At 46.4% G+C, this 19,173-nt stretch overlaps 1 protein-coding gene across 5 annotated transcripts in view; it reads left to right on the top strand.

Moving 5' to 3' along the window:
* Nucleotides 1-5,521: 5,521 nt before the first annotated feature.
* The window catches only part of CREB3L2 (cAMP responsive element binding protein 3 like 2), a 69,460-nt gene continuing 55,808 nt past the window's right edge, over nucleotides 5,522-19,173 (top strand). For 2 of the 5 annotated variants that reach the window (XM_021552030.4, XM_085568624.1), the window contains exon 1: nucleotides 5,522-5,746. In XM_021552030.4, coding sequence (XP_021407705.1) covers nucleotides 5,639-5,746 — 108 coding nt within the window. In that variant the 5' untranslated portion in view covers nucleotides 5,522-5,638. Of the gene's footprint in view, nucleotides 5,747-6,403; nucleotides 6,736-8,628; nucleotides 8,803-19,173 lie in introns of those variants that run through there. The other 3 variants (XM_021552029.4, XM_021552028.4, XM_085568625.1) reach the window with 3 other exon arrangements.

The raw sequence follows: 19,173 nt of genomic DNA on the forward strand, positions 1-19,173 counted from the left end.
GCTCCTGTCACTGGCATATTGAGGTGTCAGATGTATTGCAAAGGCTTAGCTGCTTCAGTGGGTTGTTATCCATGGAAGAATGTGTTTTTAAATAGTAAGTCCTAACTTTAATTCCTTTAACTGCTTGTTTAATCTGAGCCTGTTGTACTGCTGTGAAAATTGTGATGGTGCACTTGCACAGTAGTGATCCAAGTAGTTTGTGCTTGGTCCACACAAATTTTTCCTGTTTGCCAAAAGCTGGGATTTGTCTTGAGCTTTCTTCTAGGAGGCCTTGAGCAAATGTGCTGAGCTTCTGTTCATTCAATGGTCAACTCATTTGCACTCTGCTGTGGTGATGGAGCTCATGGCAGTGTCTGTTTTGGAGTCTGGGAGCTGCCTTTCTCCTCCAGACTCAGAGCAGAAGTGACAGCAGGGATTCCCTTCACCACCACAATGGAGTGGCCAGAACTGCCAGAACTCTGCAGCTGCTGAATGGCTCCTGCTAATCTCTGCCCCCGGCTCAGGCTGGAGACAGAGAGCTAGCACAAGGTATTAGGATTAGGTGCCAGCAAAGAAAAATATTTACTCAAGAACTTTGGGTTTTCTTGCCCTTCCAGTTCTATTTAAAGTAGCTAGTATACTTTTAAAGGTTGACCTGCTACAAAGACAACATGCACTGACTTTGAGCACACACTGGAAGCAGTGTGCTGAATGTTCAGCACAGCTTAGCCGTAGGGTAGCCCTTCCCAAATGATTCTGCATTGCTCTAGTTAGAGCAAAAATAACCAGTGGCAAAGGCTTGCTGTGTGTTCATCTTATGTCTGCTCTGCTACTCTGGGGCAAAGTTAATCTGTAATTCATTTCACTTGTGAGAAAATCCTGTGTGAAATCAACATTCCTATAGCATCTGGTTGGTTTCAGGGTTTTTTGTGGATAGGTATTTGTTCTGTGAGGAAATATAATGGGAGTGGTATCACCTGAGTGAAATACAGTGATTCCTTATTTATTACTAGGCAATGAGTGTTTTCCCACAATGTCTGCTGGAAAATGGCATTCTGCTTTTTCTTGTCTGTGTTAGTATCTTCTGTAAACCTGATGAGGCAAATCCTGGCCACTTGCATCAACCAGGATATTTAGAAGCATTTGACCTTAAGCAGGAATTTATTTCATGTATTTATGGAGATAATTGCAAAAGATAAATATGGATTACTTCTTTTTAAAATGTCAGCATGTTCACCAAGTATTTGGAGCGTTTCTGAACAGCTCTGAGGCAGGGCTATTCTGGCCTGCAAGGCAGCTCCATGGCACTCTGTTATTTCTGTCAGCCTGTAAGGTGTAGGAAACATGTTTTTCTTCTTGTTTTTGTGGCTGGCTTGATGAAGACACCATGATATTGTGCCTGTGTCACACAGCAAAGAATGCTTTCAGCTTTAATTCTTACTACTCTACAGTAATTGCTCTGTCCACAGAAATTAGGAGGCATGAAGAAGTAGGAGAAGATGCTTCGGTCATAGAAATCGAGTCCCATTTCACCAAAATAGCCCTCTCGTTGTCCTCTGTGTTCTGTGGGGCTGAGGGCACCGTGTCTGTGCTCCCAATCACAGGTCACACTTCAGTTCAATACCAGCAGTGCTGGTGGAGGCCTGGTGAAAGCCCTTGCAGAGGGGCAGTAATTGCAAAGGCAGGAAGGCTGAATTGGAGCTTAGAGAAGCCCCTGGGTATAACAGCAAAGAAGATTCTGGTAAAGGGAGCCTGTATTTCTGTCAGTGTACCAATTATGTGGGCTTACTAACAGGCTGTCTTCAGGGCTGGCTATCCCACTTTTTTGATGTGTCAGAAAAGGAATGAAATGCCAGGATTGTGGGAAGAAAACTTTACTATTCTCAAGCTCACCTTCTATTTTTAACTCTGAAATTTCTGTGGTGGAAGCTTTTTTGCCAAGTAGTTGAGCATGTCTGAATGTACAAACTAAGACTTGGTGTCTGTTTATCTTGGCAGTGGTGAGCTTCTCAGCACAGTAGTGTGATTTAAATCTCATTTACACAAGAAATTTGCTTTGTTAGTGCAAGTAAAGTCTTTGCACAACACACAAAAAAGTGACTTTCACAGAGTTTCTTCTTGAGACATCCTCTTGTGGGGAACATGTATTGGTGTGTGTAAGACTTTTTCTGTTCATTGCTTAGACCCATGTTAAAAATTCAGCTCATTACTATACCTGGCCATTTCACAAAAATCTCCAGTAACTACTGTGATTAGAAAGTAACTGCTGGTTCATTCTTTATATTCTTAGACCTGGAATTTGTGTCCTGCACTCTTTAAGAGGTACTGAATTTGTTGAAGATATCTCTAGCTATGGCTGTTTTCTGTTACTTTCAAGGGGTAAGATTTTTACTGGTGTGTGGTCAGAAACCTGGCAGTTTTCATCCTGTAGGCTCTGCTGCTGTTTTTTTCTCATTGGTTGATTTCTCAAACTGATTTGAACAGAGTGGCTGTAGAAAATGGATGGTTATCTTGATCCTGCTTGTCACAAGTCAGAAAAATGTCACCTGTAAATATTTAACGAACCTTTGTGCAGCTGACCTGATCGAGAACTGAGTAACAATGTGGTTGCAGGAGTTGTGGCTTCTGTAACCCAGATCTGCAAGGAGAAAGAGAGCACCTTTCCTTTGCTAGGGTTTGTCTTGTTGCTTGCTTTGTTCTTTGATATTTTAAGTAAGTGGTGTTTGTTTGGAGTTTTGCCTTTAGCAGCCTCCTCTTGCTTAGCTGGTTTGGTTTTCTCTGTAGGTTTTCTATGTGTGTTTTCTGCATGGGCTTTCTGCTCCTTGTAGAAAGGGAGCAGAATTCTCTGTAAACAAAAGCTGAGCTCTTCCCGGTATGTACAGACAATAACTCCCCAGCCTTTTATGTTCTTGTAGATTTTTTGGTCAATTTTTGCACTCTCCCGCTGTGCTGCAGGGTCAGTTCAAACCCATTTCAGAAGTGGGGTGAGGAAAGGTTCTTGCACAAAAGAAATCAAAAATGCTCTTAGAATTACATGAGTTGGAACTTAATAATACTATTATAGCTGTTCTAAAAGAAATGTAATGAAACATGAAGAAACAGCCTTGATTCTTCAGCAGGCTGGTAACTATTGAAGTCTACCATTCAATTCCTCCAGGGAGTATGGGATAAAGTTAGGATAACTGTGTCTGTATCATGTTCTTGTAGGTTTTAAGGCGCTTTCCCCAGTGGCTGATTTCTGGTGTAGTGTCAGGCTGTGGACAGCAACATGTGACACATGAGACTGCTGTCCCATGTGTTGTATCAGCACAGTGAATAATTAATATTCTCTGGAAAGGATTAGTTTCTTCCACTTCTGTGTCTTCCTTGTTCGTGTATGTGCTGCCAACATCTAGCAGAACCTTGCTATTTCAGATTTCCTTTCCCAAGAAGAGCTGGTGCTGCAGCACAAACACATCAGTGTGGTCTCTATGCTGTTGGCTGCTACCATGCAAAGCAAATTGGTCACTTTTCTTTACAAAGTCTTGGGTAATTGTTTCAGAGATTTGAACCTCAAAATTTACATGTAGCCTTGAACACTAATTTTAATCAGGAGTCAGTAACTGTGTATAAATATAAAACTGTGTTTTATATTTATATTATAGGCCCAGAAATAGCTAGTTTTGTGTCAAAATATTTCAGTGGCCAAAGAAGTCTTCCAGCATACTTATGCATTCTCAGCAGCCCTGTCTCACAGCAGCAGCTGTGCCTCAGTACCAATGATAGAGAGCTCCTGGGGAAGTGCAGAGGGGAGAGCGACACAGTTTTATACGGTGCAGGAAGAGTAGAAACCACTGGGGAAAGCAGTGTGCTGTTTATCCAGGGTGTCTCAGTTTGTATGAGTGCTTTACCCAAGAGGAAAGGACAGAAGTGTGTGCCTGTGCAACTTCTTCCTTAAATAAATATTTCTGCCTGAGAAATGTGTTAGGGTGAGAAAATTCAGCCCAGTACTCTTGGTCAAACACCAGTCCTTAGGAGCCCCTTGTTCTCATCATACTCAGCAAAGGAAGCTGCACTCAGCCAATCAGGACTACCTTATTCCAAGGTGGCCTTCCTTTCATTGGTTTACAAGGCAAACACGGGTCTTCCTTTAGATTTCTCATATGGGCAAAACATCCATTTAGTGCCCCTGCCCCAAGAAATTACCTAGTCACTGCAGTGATTTTAGACGGTGCTAATCTCAGCCAGCAGGGTGATGAAGAGCCTTTTGTTAAAGGGATTAGCACAAAGCCACATAAGCTTTGAGAGGAAGAACACATCCAATGAAAACACTCCTGGAGGCTCATGGATCAGGAACTGACCTTTACAAATTTCACAATCTGCAGCTGGGGACTGGCACAACGGAATTGCTTTGATAACAGTTCCTGGCAGTACAAACAAGAAGTTTGTACCTCTGGGTGGGCTTGCCAAAGTGGAAGGTAGCAATTCAGGTACTGGTAATTTGGTTTTAGCCATTTTCTTTGCTGCTGAAGATAAATATCAGGCTGGCTTCTTTTTGCAGAAGACTGATTTTTGCAGGAGATCTTTGGTAGAGTAACTTCTGTTACACTTTTTTCCCCCTAATCCAACTCCAGCAGTTTAATAAACTTTAAAGGAACAAACCTGGTGAAATTGCTGTAATTTTTCCTATTTTTGTTGCTGTTGTGCCTTTTAAATGCTGGGAACTCCTTCTGGCTTTGTTTTCCTCAGAGGGCTAGTCTGGGTTCTCCTGAGCGAGGACTGGGTGACTTGTGCTGCGCAGGTGCTGGCTCTGTGAGTGGGGGGAAGTGGCTGCCACAAGCGGTGATGTCTCCAGGGTGGTCGAGGGGAGAGAGAACACCAGGCAGTGCGGTTCTGGTTGAACTGTCCATTAGTGCTGAGCTGACCCTGCAGCACCCAGCTGTGCCTCAGCTGCACACAGGCACTAAGCAATGCCCAGCTTTTTCGCTCCTAAGGATTTGGCAACTTGTCACTTTTAAAGAACAATGGACTGTCAGCGTTGCCCCGGCTTGGCAGGAACACAAGTCTTAAACCACCAGAATTTCCCTTTGCCTGGCATTATTTTTACTGCCGGTTGCTGAGCGCTCTGGGACCGACCTGAGGCAGGAACCAGCGTCCTCCGTGCGGCTGCCTAGAGCTGTGGCATTCTGGATTTCAGGAGGCGCGTTCTGACCCGTTTTCACCGAACGGGTATCCCGGGCCCGCTGTCCCGGCCCCTCCGTCCCGGCCGCGGGTCCGTCCCTGAGGGCGGCCCGGCCCGGGGCGGGGCGGCGCGCGCCGGCCGCAGTCTTGTCGCTGCCCCATTGGCCGGCGCCCCCGCCGCTGCGCCGCGCCATTGGCCGCGCGCGCCACGCCCGCGTTCGCGGCCGCGGCCTCTCGGGGCCCCGCGCGCCCATTGGCCGGCGGCCGGCGCCGCTCGGCCCCGATTGGCGGGGGCGGGGGCGCGGCGCGCGGTGGCGGGGGTGACGCGCCCGGCCACGCCCGCGCGCTGCCGGCGGCCGAGGGAGCGCGCCGGGGCGGGGGCGAGCGCGCGGCTCCGCGGCCCGGGGCAGTGGCGGGGGCAGGGTCCGGCAGCGGCGCGGCGGACGGACCGACAGACGGACAGAACGACAGGCCGGCGCGGGTGGTGCCTGCGGCCGCCATGGAGGTGTGCGAGAGCGGCGGGGAGCAGCCGCCGCTGCTGCACTGGGACCGCAAGCTGAGCGAGCTGTGCGAGCCCGCAGACCCCGACACGCTGATGAGCCGCACGGTGAGGAGCGGCGGGGGCGGGCGGCGGCTGCTGGCGGTGCCGGGAGGCCGGGGGTGGGATGGCTCAGACGCCGCCGTGGGCGGCCGCGTTTCGGGGGCCGTGGCGGGATTCCTCGGGTTCCCCGTGGGCGTCCCGGGCGGGCCGGCACCGGGCGGGTTTGGCCAACAGGTGCTCCCCGCGCCCCTCGCCGTGACTGCCGCCCCTCGGGGCCGAGGTGGTCCTCGGGCAGGCCTTGGGGTCCCCTGTGCGCCGGCGGGGCTCAGCTCCCTCCCTTCCGAGCCTGGCGGCGGCTCCCGGTAACCGGGCTCCCGCAGCCCCCGCTCCGTCCGTGGCCGCTTCCCCCCGCCCGGCCGGGGCTTCTGCAGCTCCCGCGGCGTTGCCGCTTCTCCCGGGCGACCGCTCAGGAGTTGCCGGCCGTGTCTTCTTCTTCAAGACCGGACTGTCCCGGCTCCGTCCCGCTCCCCAAGCGCAGGAAGGAAGTGACACAAGTTTCGATGTTTTTGTTGTTTGTTTTTTGGCTGGAATCCCCATATTTTGGCTTGCGCCAAAACGCATGCTTAGGACAGTTCCGAGGAAACGTCTGCTCGGTTGGTTCGCTGTTACTCGGGAGGCTTCTCGCAAGCACAGCGACGCACCTCTGTAAAGCCCTGTAGGTGTGAATCCCGAGTGGAAGCGTGCCGGAGCACCTCGGGATAGCAGCACTGAAGTCTCCTCCAGTCCGCTGCTGGTGCGAGGCACGGGGCGGCAACACTCGGTGTGGGTGTCGAGCACATGCTTGGATGGCGACCCAGAGGAACACGGTGGTGCCCACGGGGATGCGGCAGTGCCCCAGGGATGGCGCTTGGCGGGGGCTGCCGCAGCCTCCGCTCTTCTTCCTTGCACCCAAGAGGGTGATGTGCAAACGCAGCCCCGGAGTGAGGCACCCGGCTCTTCCTGGGAGCAGCGGTGATCCCGCAGCCACTGCCTCTGCTGATCTTGGCGTTAGTCTCGTAAGGCAAACAAGGAAAACCTTATTTGTTGTGTGTGGTAGTCTTATTGATCCGGGATCGTATCCGTCACAAGCTCCAAGCCTCGTTCCATCAGGAAGCGAGCCTGCTGCTCGCCTGACAATCTTTAAACAGTGTTTGGCTTCTTTGTCTTTCAAAGTCTTGGGCTTTCTTGCGCAATGTGTATCTTCTGGTAGATCCGGGAAAAGCAATCGGGTTATGGTGGCTCGGGCTTTTAAAAGAGCCAGCAGGAGCACTTAACAGTGGAAAGCTCTTCCTTCAAACAGCTGTTTTGTTGTGGTTATTTTTCTTTATCGGCAAGAATGTTGTGAATGAAATGAGAGGCTCTTTGGAAAGTGTTCCCCTTCAGACGCCAGTTGTGCTGGCATACCTCCTCTTGCTCTGTTTGGATCCTTGTGATGAGAATAGAGTTGCCACTCTTTTGTTGTTCTTACTCAGTGTTCTTATGTCTTTAATTAGTGCTTTGAAGGAGATCTTACACTTGAGCTAGAAATTGTGGTGCAGTGACATGGATATATGTGTCTTTTCTGCCCTATCTCAAGGACCCTGAGAATTAAGTGTGTCTTGATAAAGATGGTAGATGGAATTGGGATACTTTTCCCTTTTCAGTTTTCAAGTTTTATTTGGAATTTTCAGCTTCAAATGCTATGAAGATGAGCATTTTGTAAGGGGCATTTTGCTGGATCTGCAAAATCTTGGGCTGTGATTACAACACTGACATTGATTTGTTTATGTTTGCTGTCTTGCTGATTGGGTCTTTTTAGGAGTTTAAGATTTCTTCAGAGACCCTCTTGAAGCCAAATAAAAAGTATGAAATAAATTTCTCTTTTTGGCTTTTTGTGGAATTCTTCTGAAAGAATTTTCAGGGAAAAAAGCCCAACTAAATGCTATAAAGTAGGTGTAGTAAGGTATTGCACTCTTTAAAGAAGAAAATAATGTTTATGAAATTGACATTCTTTAGAGTGAAAAAACCTCACACTTGCACCTGTTGAACCTTTTTTCTCCAAATGTGCCCTGCCATTTGGAGGAAAATACCGTGCTTGATACCATGAAACACAAGGTCTCTATTTACCTCTGGCCAGAACTTCATAGAATCGTTTGAAAAACCCAAAACAAACAAAGCTCTCAGGATGAAACATCTGTTCTTCTCCTGGGCTGTGCTTTCCATCTGGGAGGACTGATTTGACTCAGTTACTCTGTTGTTTGTAAACTTACTGCAGGGTTTTTCTGGAAAGATGGGGATGATGAGGAGACCCTTCCCGTGGCCCCTATGCAGGAGTGCCCGTGACCTGTGCTGTCACCCTCACAGCCAAGGAACATGTGTCCTACAGCATCTTCTGGTCTTCACACACTCCTGAGGTGCCCCTTAGCTGGATGTGAAGGTCTGCATCCAAGGAAACCATAGGCTTGGGAAAAGTCTCTGGGACAGTGAAGCAGCCTGGGACTGTGAGCTGGACTGGCAGGGGGAGGAGGGAGAAGATGATGATGACTGTGGGGAGAGGTCACAAGCAGGAAGAAGGGTCAGTGTCATTCCACTCAGACCTGTGTGTACAGACTGAGGGTGAGAATTCTGTGCCAACTGCCTTTTGTGTATTTTGAGTTGAAATCTAACCTTTCTATGACCAAAAAGGCTGTTCCTGGCTCTTGTTGATTCGACACTAGCAGGCATGTGTGAAAGTATGCATACACTTAAAAACTTGACCTCTATTTTAAACTGTTCCAGCCTGCCTTAATTACCAGGGCTGAAATCCAACCTCCTGGGGATTTACATTTCTCTTTAACAGCTGATGATTTCACCGGTGCCTGGAGCTGTGTGAGAAGCCTGTCCCTCACCCCACTGGTGCTGTCAGTGATATCAGCTGTACCTGAAGAAAGTGGGACCTCGAGGAGCTCAGCTCTGCCATTGGCAGGCAACAAACCTGGAGCTTAAAGTCTCGTTAAAGTCCTCACAGTGCTCACCTGCATGCCAGATAGCTTTATAGCAGTTATTTTTCTGAGTGGTTTCCCATGGAAGCAAAGGCTGAAATGTTTCCCAGAGGCGTGTTCATGGTATGTGTCACATGTCTGCATTATATAATCTTCAGCTGTGCTTTAGTTTGTTGTGATTGTGTTGGTAGTGCCATGTGCTGGCACTGTGCAAGGCAGCGTGTTTATTATTATTAGTGTTATTATTGTTATTTTGTGCTTTTTTTCTGGTGGTTCAACAGAAAGGAAACACAACACCTGGCCAAGGGGACCAGGAGTGTGGCCAGGTGGCAAAACCTCCAGCTTCTGGCTGCTGATGTTAGTTTCCATAGTGCACAGGTGGGCCTGAAGCAGGAGAGCTCTGCTGGAGGCCCTAGGGATTCAGTGGAATTGATCTGTGGTTGGACATGGCCTAGCTGGGACCCTGTCTTCTGTGACAAGTGCCACATCTGATGTAGATGGGTAAGTCTGACAAACACACCGTGAAATGCCAGCTACCTGTCCCATTGCTGGATGGGGGCTGAAAGGCAGGTGGTTCTTTGACATTTAAAACCTCCTTATGTAATACTGAGGAGGCAGTTCTATTCCCTCCCCCATTTTCATGGCCGTTTTAACACATGAGCTGCTGCTTCCAGATGGTAGCAAAATGCAGCAGAATGCAAACATGGATGTGATCTTGGCTTGGCCCATGTAGAACTGCAGCTGCCCTACAGGTATAGGGGGACAGCAGCTGGCTCAGATATTGAGGACTAAATTCCTACATGTCATGTCCTGGGTGTCTGGATGAGTGATTAACTGGAGGGTAATTTCAACTGCCAAGTAGTCCAAATGGGTTATTTGTTAAAGAGCCTGCCTATTGAACTTAGAACTCATGAAAACATTGAAATTAGTGAAATGTCACATTGCTGCTGCTGTTGCCTAAGTGGTGTCTGAGCCCTGAGATCCTGTGTCCATGTCACTGGTGATGCTATGGGCAGCTCGGCCCTGGATCAGGGGTGTAGTGCAGGCTGGAATGAAAGGAGGAGGCTTCCTAGGCTGCTACTACCAGGTTTCTGTCTCCCTGTGAAAGCAAAACCAAAGGTGAGGGTTAATGGTCAGGGTTGTGATTGTCATCTAAGATGAGCTTGGGGAAACTCTGAGCTGGCCTTTCCTTCCCATCACAAACCTCTGAACATCAGCTGTGCTCGCCTGGTGACTCATTTCCTCTGCCACAAAAAACGATGGTTGCTGCTACTTTGTGCTTCTAATGACTTCTGCAGGAAAGCTGCTTCTGGATGAACTGCCAGGGAGTACCTTGAGCTTTTGGAGTATGGCAGTCCTTATTTTAATGGATGACAGGGCTTGATTTTTACAGTCTGTGTGTATTTAATTGAAAGCTGCGCTTACTGCAGCGGGTGTGGATGTGGAGCTGGCTGTATCTTATTGTGGTGGCTGCATGTAGCTCTCTGGTGTCACTATAGTTGGATCCATTTTTTGTTTCATTTTGGTAGAGGGAGAACTACTTCATTTATTTGCACATGGGGTTTGGTCTGTTGCCCATAAAGCTGAAATCCCTCATTCTTTCTTCTCTATACACCTGCAGCTGACTTCACATAAAATATTTGTACAGGCAGTACTTGCAAAAATTTTTCCAAAATTGCAGTGAGGAGGGGAAATGAGAAAGTGAGATTTTTAAATAGTTGTATACAGAGCTCATACAAAGCAGTAGTGTTAAATTTTGTCAATGACTTTCCATATCAATAAAAAAGTCAACATCACAACTGCTTAACAGCAAAATTAAGTTGTACAATTAAGTTGTACACGGTGCCTTGCACTGAAAATCATTTATCCTCCTCATTTTCTTCCCAAATTTAAATAAGAAAACTATTCCAGTTTGCCAAGAGACATGTCATGTACTTGTAATGGGTCTAACTGGTCTACAGTTCCTCTAAAAGGAGAGATAAACACAAGCAGGAGACTGTGAAACTTTACCCTGCTGTTTTCTGACAGTTAAAATTAAAAAAAAGGGGGGTATTGAGTTGCTAACTGTAACTGTATAGTGAAGTGCTTGATCTGCAGTGAAGACAGGAGCTGGAAAAAATGTTAGTCTGTCCTGGGACCAAGTTTGAAGCATGGTAGATAGGAATAAGCCAGCATAATGTACAAACACAGTATTTATTCTTTTTCCTAATGGACGTGACTGATGTGCACTGTGCTCTGTAAATGTTTCCTTTGGAAAGCCAGTCCTTACACATGAGGCAGGTTGTGCACGATAGCAGGGGTGAAGGAATTTCACTTATGGTGTTACCAGACAGGGCTTTCCTGTGTCTGGAGTTGTTCAGCTTATCTACAGGGCTGGTGGGAACTTGTGCTCTTTGCAGGTCTTTGTTAGCAATGTGAAGAGTTCCTTCTTAGCTAGGGCTAAGTGAGTTTCCCCTGTCCTGGGACAGGGACTAGTTTTTAGTAAAGCAGTTTTGCTTTTTTAGTATTACCTGTGTCTGTAGAGAAGGCCAGTGTGTGCTGTGCATTGCTGGCTACTCCTTCCTCCAAAGAGCTGGGAGTTCTGTCTCACTGTGGGCTCATTCTCTCTTGGTCCCCCTGAGATATTTTGTTGTTGCTTTGAAGACACTTTGAACATAGCCCCCTGTCTCTGACCTGGCAAGTTTTACTGCTGGCTTTGCACTTGCAGATAGGTGCTGCTTTTTTGCATCCTAATGTTGGTTATCAGGCCTTGCTGTCCTTACTGCTGTCTGTACACCTTCCTCCCTGCATTCCCAAAAGCTGTTTTCCAGTCACTTCATAATACTTGGTTTCAACATCCATCATCTGTATCCTCTGTCTTAGGCTGTTTCTCTTGCTTTTCGTGAAGGATCATTTTGTGGGTGAGACCTTAGCAATTACTGATAGGTGAAATTGCTGTCAGACACAGGCTGTCTGACCTGGCTTGGTGGCATTTGTCACGGGCTGTCTTGGCTGCCAACCCTGAGGTTACAAGGTCCCCCCCTTTAACTCCTCTGATTCCTTATAGCATCTTGCCTTTTTCCAAAAGAAATAGATTCCTGGTGGGTCCCTGAGGGGTGCTCTCACAGTAGAGCTCTTAGTCTGTGTTTTCAGGAGGGCACATTCTTTTGTGCTGTTGCTCTCTATTCATGTCTCTCTGAATCACAGAGATGCCTTCTGGCTGAGTTTTTTTTTTTTGTGGGTGACAGGACCCGACAGTGCAGTTCTGCACCTGGATGTAACCACAGGCTGTTGTGGCAGCTGCCTGGAAACTCATCCAGTTTTGAAATGACTTTTTTTTTTTGCCAGAAATTAGCTTTCAGGTTTATCAGGTCCCTGACACAGCTTGCCCTGTAGCAGCCCAGGTACTGATGCTGGTGTGAAAGGGCAGGTAGGAATATTTGGCTAGGGAAGGGATAGTGGAACTGCATTTTGAGCTAAGTGAATGTGCAGTGAAAATAGTCAGAGTAGATTTATGAGTTGTGCTTAGATGCACACCTGATGTGCATGTGTGTATTTATTTGATACCAGCAGACTGTGATTTGGATGTCACTGGAAAGAACGGGGTTAGCCTGGAAGAGGTATTTGTTCAAGGGTCAGTAGGAAAAAGGCTTCTTTGAGAAAGATGTGGGTATGTAGCAGAAAAACAGACAGACCTGATTTTCAAGGAAGCACTGGTGTCGGATTGGTCCATGGCCCCACCACCCCTCCATGATGTCAAGTGCTGGTGAAAAGTGGAAGCTGCCTTGGATGCTAAATGATTTTTCTTTCATAAAAGCAAATGGAATGGCATGCAAAGAATAAGCTTGGCTTAGGGCCACAATGTTGCTGGCAAATATGTTGCCCTTTCAGCTCTCTGAAGTGAGTAATAGGCAGGAGAGAAGAGACAGGTGAAAAATGGTGGGGTTTAACAAGGCTTTGCTGAGGTGCACATTCAGTCTGAGATGCTGAGCTTTTCAGAGCAGGGACTTTTTCCTCATTCTTTCTGTCTGCGAGCTGTCAGACACAAATCACAACTGCAGAAAAGAAAGTCACTGGATTGAGTGGAGTGCTAAATGTGTGCTGGAAGGATACACAGACTTTACCAAATTATGAGCATTCCCTCTCCTGAGGGTGAGTAAGGAAGCAGAGAAGGCTATGTGAGAAAATAAAGTGGGGTTAAATGGGATAGACCTTAATTGCTAGAGCTGTCCCCATAGGTGCCATCCATCCAAACGTGGAGCTGAATACTGCCAGTGACCTCTCTGTGTCTTGGAAACTACTACCTTCTATTTTTTTTGCCATCTGCTGCAAACTGGCTTTCAATCTTCTGTATGTGATCTGGCTCTGCTGAGGTGACAGGCAAAAATTTAATGGAAAAATGTGACACCCACTTCATCTCTCTCCTCTCTGCCAAAGAAAAGCATTCCTCTGCAGCTGTACTGGGGCTGGCTTTGTCCCTTCATGCAATCTGTCAGTCATATGAGGGAGAAATAGAGACCAGGCTGCTCTAATAACCTCTTAGAGAGCTTTGGATATCTTAGGGAGCTTCAGGCCTCCTTCCTTGCCAAATTGGATGTATCCTGAGCAGTGATGCAGGGCAGAAGTCAGAGGAGGCTCCTAATGTAGGGGCAAAGAGCAATATTCCTGATGGGCTTTAGTGGCTCACCTGGAGCTGGGCTCACTGCACTCCTGCAGCTCTGCTGGGATGAGCCCAGGCTGTTTGGTGACCCTGCAGTGCTCATCTCCAAGCTCTTGCTGCAGCTGAAGTTGCCTGCAGAGGTAAGGAGTGTGCTTTTTGGGGAGAGATGGGCTCATCTCCAGTAGACAGGAGGAAAGAAAGACAATTTGCCCTTGTTATGCACCACGGATGTTGAATGCTGCCCCTGATTTTGGATGTGAGCAGACTCCTTGGCTGTGGCAAAAGTCTTGAAGCACATGGTGACTTATGAAGCAAGAGAAGCATCTTTCAGTTGCTGTGCTTAGAAGTAGTGGTTTAATTTCTCTTCTCCAAAGTTTGGATGCTGTGATGTGAAAGTCTGTAGGAACGAGTGGAAAAGGAGTCAGGCTCTTTACACCACAGCATGGCAGGAGGGTGAGAGGAAATGAACATCAGCAGAAGTGAGAGAGATTCAGACTGGTAAGGAAAAAGGGCTTCACAGTGAGGATAAATGAGCACTGGAGAGAGAGCTGCCCAGGGAGACTGCACCACCTCCTTCCTTGGAAGTTTTTAAGACCTGACTGGCTAAAGCCCTCAGTAAGCTGGTCTTAGCTTAGTGTTGGCCCTGTTTGGGCAGAAGGCTGGGCTGGAGATGACCTGAGCCCCGTTCCAGCTGGACCTGTGCTGCAGTTCCTTTTATAGAAGTCTGGACTCAAGGCACTGACCTGCTCACATTGAGACAGGGCACTGCTGGGCAGCAGACTGGTTAAATTCAAGGCTGTTTGTCTATGCTACCTCATACCTGTGTTATTTCCTTTTTGTGGATTGCCCTGAAACTTTGTGTGTGGGAAGAGGCCACCTCATGGATTAGTTCATTTGAGTAGCATGGAGGAGGTTTTGTAGACCTAAAACCTGAAAAACACCCAACCAAAAAAGCCCCAGTCTGGAGTCCTTTAATACCAAGCAGATCTCTGTTCCCTCATCCTTGGAGCAAATTCTGTGCACAAAAGAATGCTTATTCCGAGGGTGCTTTTTCTCCTAGTCTTAGGAAAAAAATAGGTTCTTTTGTTGGTTTCAGTAATCCGCCTGCAATGTTTTGATTTTGTGGGGGTTATCTGAAGACATGTGTGTTCTTGTTTATGGAGCCTCTGGTGCCCACAGGAGAGATTTGTGTCCAGAATTCAGGAGCAGCAGAGAGCTGATCTTCTCTCCTGGATTTTCTCACCACAGAGCCGTGATGACACGGTTGCCTTAGAAAGGCTGGGATATTACGGACACGGTGATGCCTTCAGGAGGAGCCAAGACTAAGAACTTAGAACTAAGGCTGTGGTGTTTCTTGCAGCCAGACACCTGGCTTTCTGGAATCTGTCCTGGCTAGCAAAGGATGAAGACTGAAGGAAAATATGATGTCTGAGCTCTCCACTTTCATAACTGCTAATATGAGGCAGTGACTGACTTTCTGCAGAACATCTGTCTTTCTCATCATGGGTGTAGCTGGCCTCGTCATCAGCACTGATGTTATGTCTTGTTGGAGCTCCTTGGTGCTGCAGCTCCCTTCCCCTCCTCCTGTGCCTCCCCCCTGCACTGCTGGGCGTGTGGTGTGGGCTTTCAGGCAGGCTGGTAAGATGTATTTTTTAGAAAAAGTGCATAAAGCAGAAAGGTTCTCTTTAGAAAAAGAAAAACTGGCAAACTGTCACTGCCTACATATGACTCTAATGCCTTGCGTGCTCCTTGGTGAAATGCTGCAGGGACTGAGGGCTCTTTGGGGGTGTCCATTAGGCTGGCTGTGAGTCATCTGCCCTTCCTCTCACTGCAAAGCGTTTCCCCCTTGCCTCTCCAGCTGGAGAGTGCCATCCACATGATTCAGTGTCTGCGTGCCTGGCTGAGCCCTTTCCTCACAGCCCTCCTGCAGGAGCTGAGCCTGAGGCTCTCTGCGAGAGGGCAGGAGCTGACAGCTGCAGGAGAGCTCCAGATGTGCATGGGTGCTGCTCCCTCGGGATCTGCAGCCGTTCTCTGCCCCGCTCAGGCATGACTGCCTGCAGGAACAGGCATGGCAGGAATGAGCTTTGGCACTGTTTTTAAGGCATGAGCTTTCTGGATGCAAAATTTGTCTCCTAGAGCCTTAGTGCTTTTGCGGTTCTTTTGCTCCTCGTGGCTTTCAGTGGATGCTGTCGCTTGCCAGAAGACTAAAAGAGGAAAAGTACTTGCCCAGGGTGACTTGTGACTTCTCATTTGGCTGTACTGATTCAAAGCAAAATTTCAGCTAAATTTCCATCAGAAAAGTGCTTTGGAGAGCCTGCTCTGTGACTTGGAATGTTTCCCTATTGCCATTGCTGTTTGTTGGGTTGTTAGAAATATGTTAGAAATAACACAGGGAACAGATGAACTTAATTTATGTTGCCAGATATTTCTCAGCTACAAACACTACAAGATCAAAGTGAACACAAAAGGTGTCACTGACTTTCAAAAATGTGCAGTTAAAATCTTCATTACTTTTCTAAAAAGTTTTAAGGCATTTCATGTCCAGAACATATTTTTTTAGCATTAATGAAAAAGAACCTTGCTTGGAACAGCTTGCAAGCAAGATTAGTTGAGGATGGGAAAAAATTTTGCCTGCTAGATTTTAAGATGTGACTTTAGTGCTCAAGAGGGACATTATATGGTGTGGTGGCTAGGATGGAGCCACTGGAGCTACGAGGAAATTGTTTCAAATTCACAGGCATTGGAGGGGGTGAAGGGAGTTTGGAATTGTAAGCAAGAAGCCAGAGTCTGCAGAAACTTGCATTGCTGAAGAGACTTCTGAAGCAGTTATTGAGTGCAGAAAGCTGTAAAGTCTGGGTGCAAAGGAGACTGGGTTGTGGCTGGGGATGGCCAATTAACAGTACTGCTGCTATTGTGATCATGAAAGCATTGAAAAATATGGTTTGGGGAAATTGTTAAAAACCTGGCTTTTGCAGGTGTCAGTATGTCACAGTTTGGCTGAGGACTTGTCAGTTCTTGACACCTGGGTATCTGAAAGAGGCTAATTTGGGAGAATTCCAAGAACAGAAGCAAAAGTAAGTGGTTGAAGTAGCAGGTTTGTGAGAAATTATTACAAACATTAAATATGTATTGCTTTAAAGTGGACAGGTGTTTGGAGGACTTTGAGGAAGTGGTGGGATCAGAACAGTTGATATTAAGCTAACATTGCTATTCTTGAGGCATCTTTCTCAGTTTCATGTGATGTATGTAATGTCATTTTCAGTAATAGTACCAGAATAGAGTGTCTGAAAACTTTGATTTCAGCTGTGGTTCTCGTAACACTCAGATAATGAATATTTCTGTACTCGCAGCAAGATCCCTTCAGAGCTTTGTGCTTAGATTAAAATTATCATAAAGGGGATTATGAATATTGAGATATCATTATGCTGTGCCTTTTTTAAACTGCTAATGTCCTCTGGTAGTACCTTTCCTCTTTTTGTCTGATCTAATGCTTACAGGTTAGAGAAGGGTAAAAACAAATTGGTGTGAAGTAAAGAGAAGATGATGATGATCAGCAAAGACTATCCAAGGGGAAAACATAATATTGTTAAGTGTAAGGGTAGAAAGGAGACTTCTCTAAATGGTGTCATGTGAAAATTAGCCACTGTCAGTAATCAGGTTGCAAAATGTCTTGGAACCAATAAATCTAGATAACTGGAAATAGAGATAAGCTGGAAGGTCCCAGGGGGGACGTTTGGCTTTTTGTTGGGTCATGACATTATGAGGAAATAGCTGAAAATATTCAATTAATAGAGTAAAGGGGAGGAAATTAAAACTATGCACTGGAGATCCTAGTACCAAAGATATGTAAAAATACTCTGAATCTTTTAGTATTCACACAGAGTGCAATAATACAGATAGGATTTTACCCTAGTAGGTAGAATTTAATGTAAGGCAGATATAGTCAAACAAACCTGGTTTCATTCTTTCAGATGAAAAAAAATGATAGTAAATGGAGAAATTTTGCAAGCAATTGGCTATTTATTTAATTGTATTGGCTGAAGGATTGTACCACAAAGTGTATGGAATGAAAAGACTGACTCAAAGTAGTTGCTAACGGAGAATTGGTGTCAGAGGATAGATTTATTGTGTTCTGCAAAAAGGTGCCAGACAAGAGGCTTCTCAAGGTTTTCATCCATGATCTGGAAGCAAAGTTATGTGACTAGGAACAAAAAAAATGTGTCTACCTATGGGACAGGCAAATATATACTGGAAATCAAGACTTAGAAAGCATAACAAAAAAGATGCTAAAATATACTTGAATTAAGAAAAATGCTCATTCCTCAGTCTTTGAGGCATACCCATGTTCTCTTCTGGCAGCTATATTTCAACAAATTATTAGATCCTATGTAAGGGTACCTCATGGAAACAGTGGATTAGGACAGGGAAGATTAGGAAGGTTTCATAGTCCTTTCTAACTTGAAATGCTATAAAACTTTATTGCTGGGCCTGTTGATTCTGGATACTTCAAGGCATAACATACATCACAGCATTTGGTAATTTTCATGAACTGTTGATTTCAGTGAAGTTTAAATAAGTGCTTTAATTGCTTCAAGCTGTTTTGAATGCTTGTGTTTATCATGACACCTCTTGGCACATATAAAGAAGGAAAATGTACAAGGCGGATGGAGAAGGAGAAGATGAAAAAAGAAAAAAAGACATTAGTCCCAAAATACAGGGTCACCTTTATGTATTCCCTGTTGAAGCTGAATGCCAAAGGTGGCCTTGTATTCTCCAAGCCTCTGTCTGAGATAGAATGGGTAAAACACACGTGATTGGTGTCAGTGTGCCAAGGGTCTTCGATCCTGACAAGGGAAGGGCAGAGGAAAAGCAGAAAGCAAGGCAGGGTGAGGTGTGAGGAAGAAGGGAATGTGTGAGAAGATGGGGTAAATAAGCAGATAAAAAAGCAAAGTTTGTAGCTTTTATTTTAAAGGTATAAGTAATGGAAGGTGGTGGTTGATATGGTACCAACTTTTACCCCAGCGTTTAACAGTGCAAGATTGTTCTTGTCCCTCTGCCTCTGTGCATCAACTACACGCCTGTACTTTTCTACCATCAGCTGAAGGAAGCTTAAAATCCCCTGGCTGTGGCAGGCCTTACCTCATTAATGCCTGTCCAGAACTTCTGAGCACTTTAACAAGCCTGTGATGTGATCCAGGGTAAGTCTCCTCATAGTTTATAGGGAAATAGTCTTTAATTTAGACATGCAAATTGAAACAGGAGGAGGAGAGGGCATCGGACATCTGGGAAGGGCAAGTCATTTTTCTTTCTTGGTATCTCTGTATTTAGGTAGCTGGCAGACAGAAGATACTGCCTTAAACTGTTTCTATGGCATGGCATAACCTTTTGTAGTGGTAATGCTGTTTTGGTTTTTCTCTAGAATATGCTAGAAGCAAAAATATTTTATTCTAGTATAGCGTGGATAGCAGATGTGGTTTTAAAGTGTCCAAAAGCTGTATTGGAAACACAGCAATGACCAGGAGGGTGCCCATCTTCTCTAAAGCAGTGTTGCTTCTCCTTCTGGCATGAAGTCCCAGTGCCTGTGATGTGATGGTGTGTGTGGGGGAATGCTGCTGCATGCGTGGAGTGGCCTCTTCCTGACCTGCCCAGCATGGAGTGCCTCCTGGAGAATGTCTGGCAAGGAATGAAGCTCCTCAGCCTGATGATCCTGTCAGGCTGGTCAGGCTCCACCAGGAGAGGCTGAAGCTACGTGCTGCTGGGGGTCACCTCCAGAGCCTCTCTGGGGATGGAATAAATGAGCAATGCTGGTCATTCAGCACCACTTAGTTTGTGGGGCAAGTCTAAGTCTGCCTTCA

This window comes from Lonchura striata, chromosome 1A, assembly GCF_050655825.1.
Source record: "Lonchura striata isolate lonStrDom1 chromosome 1A, ASM5065582v1, whole genome shotgun sequence".
NCBI lineage: Eukaryota > Metazoa > Chordata > Aves > Passeriformes > Estrildidae > Lonchura > Lonchura striata.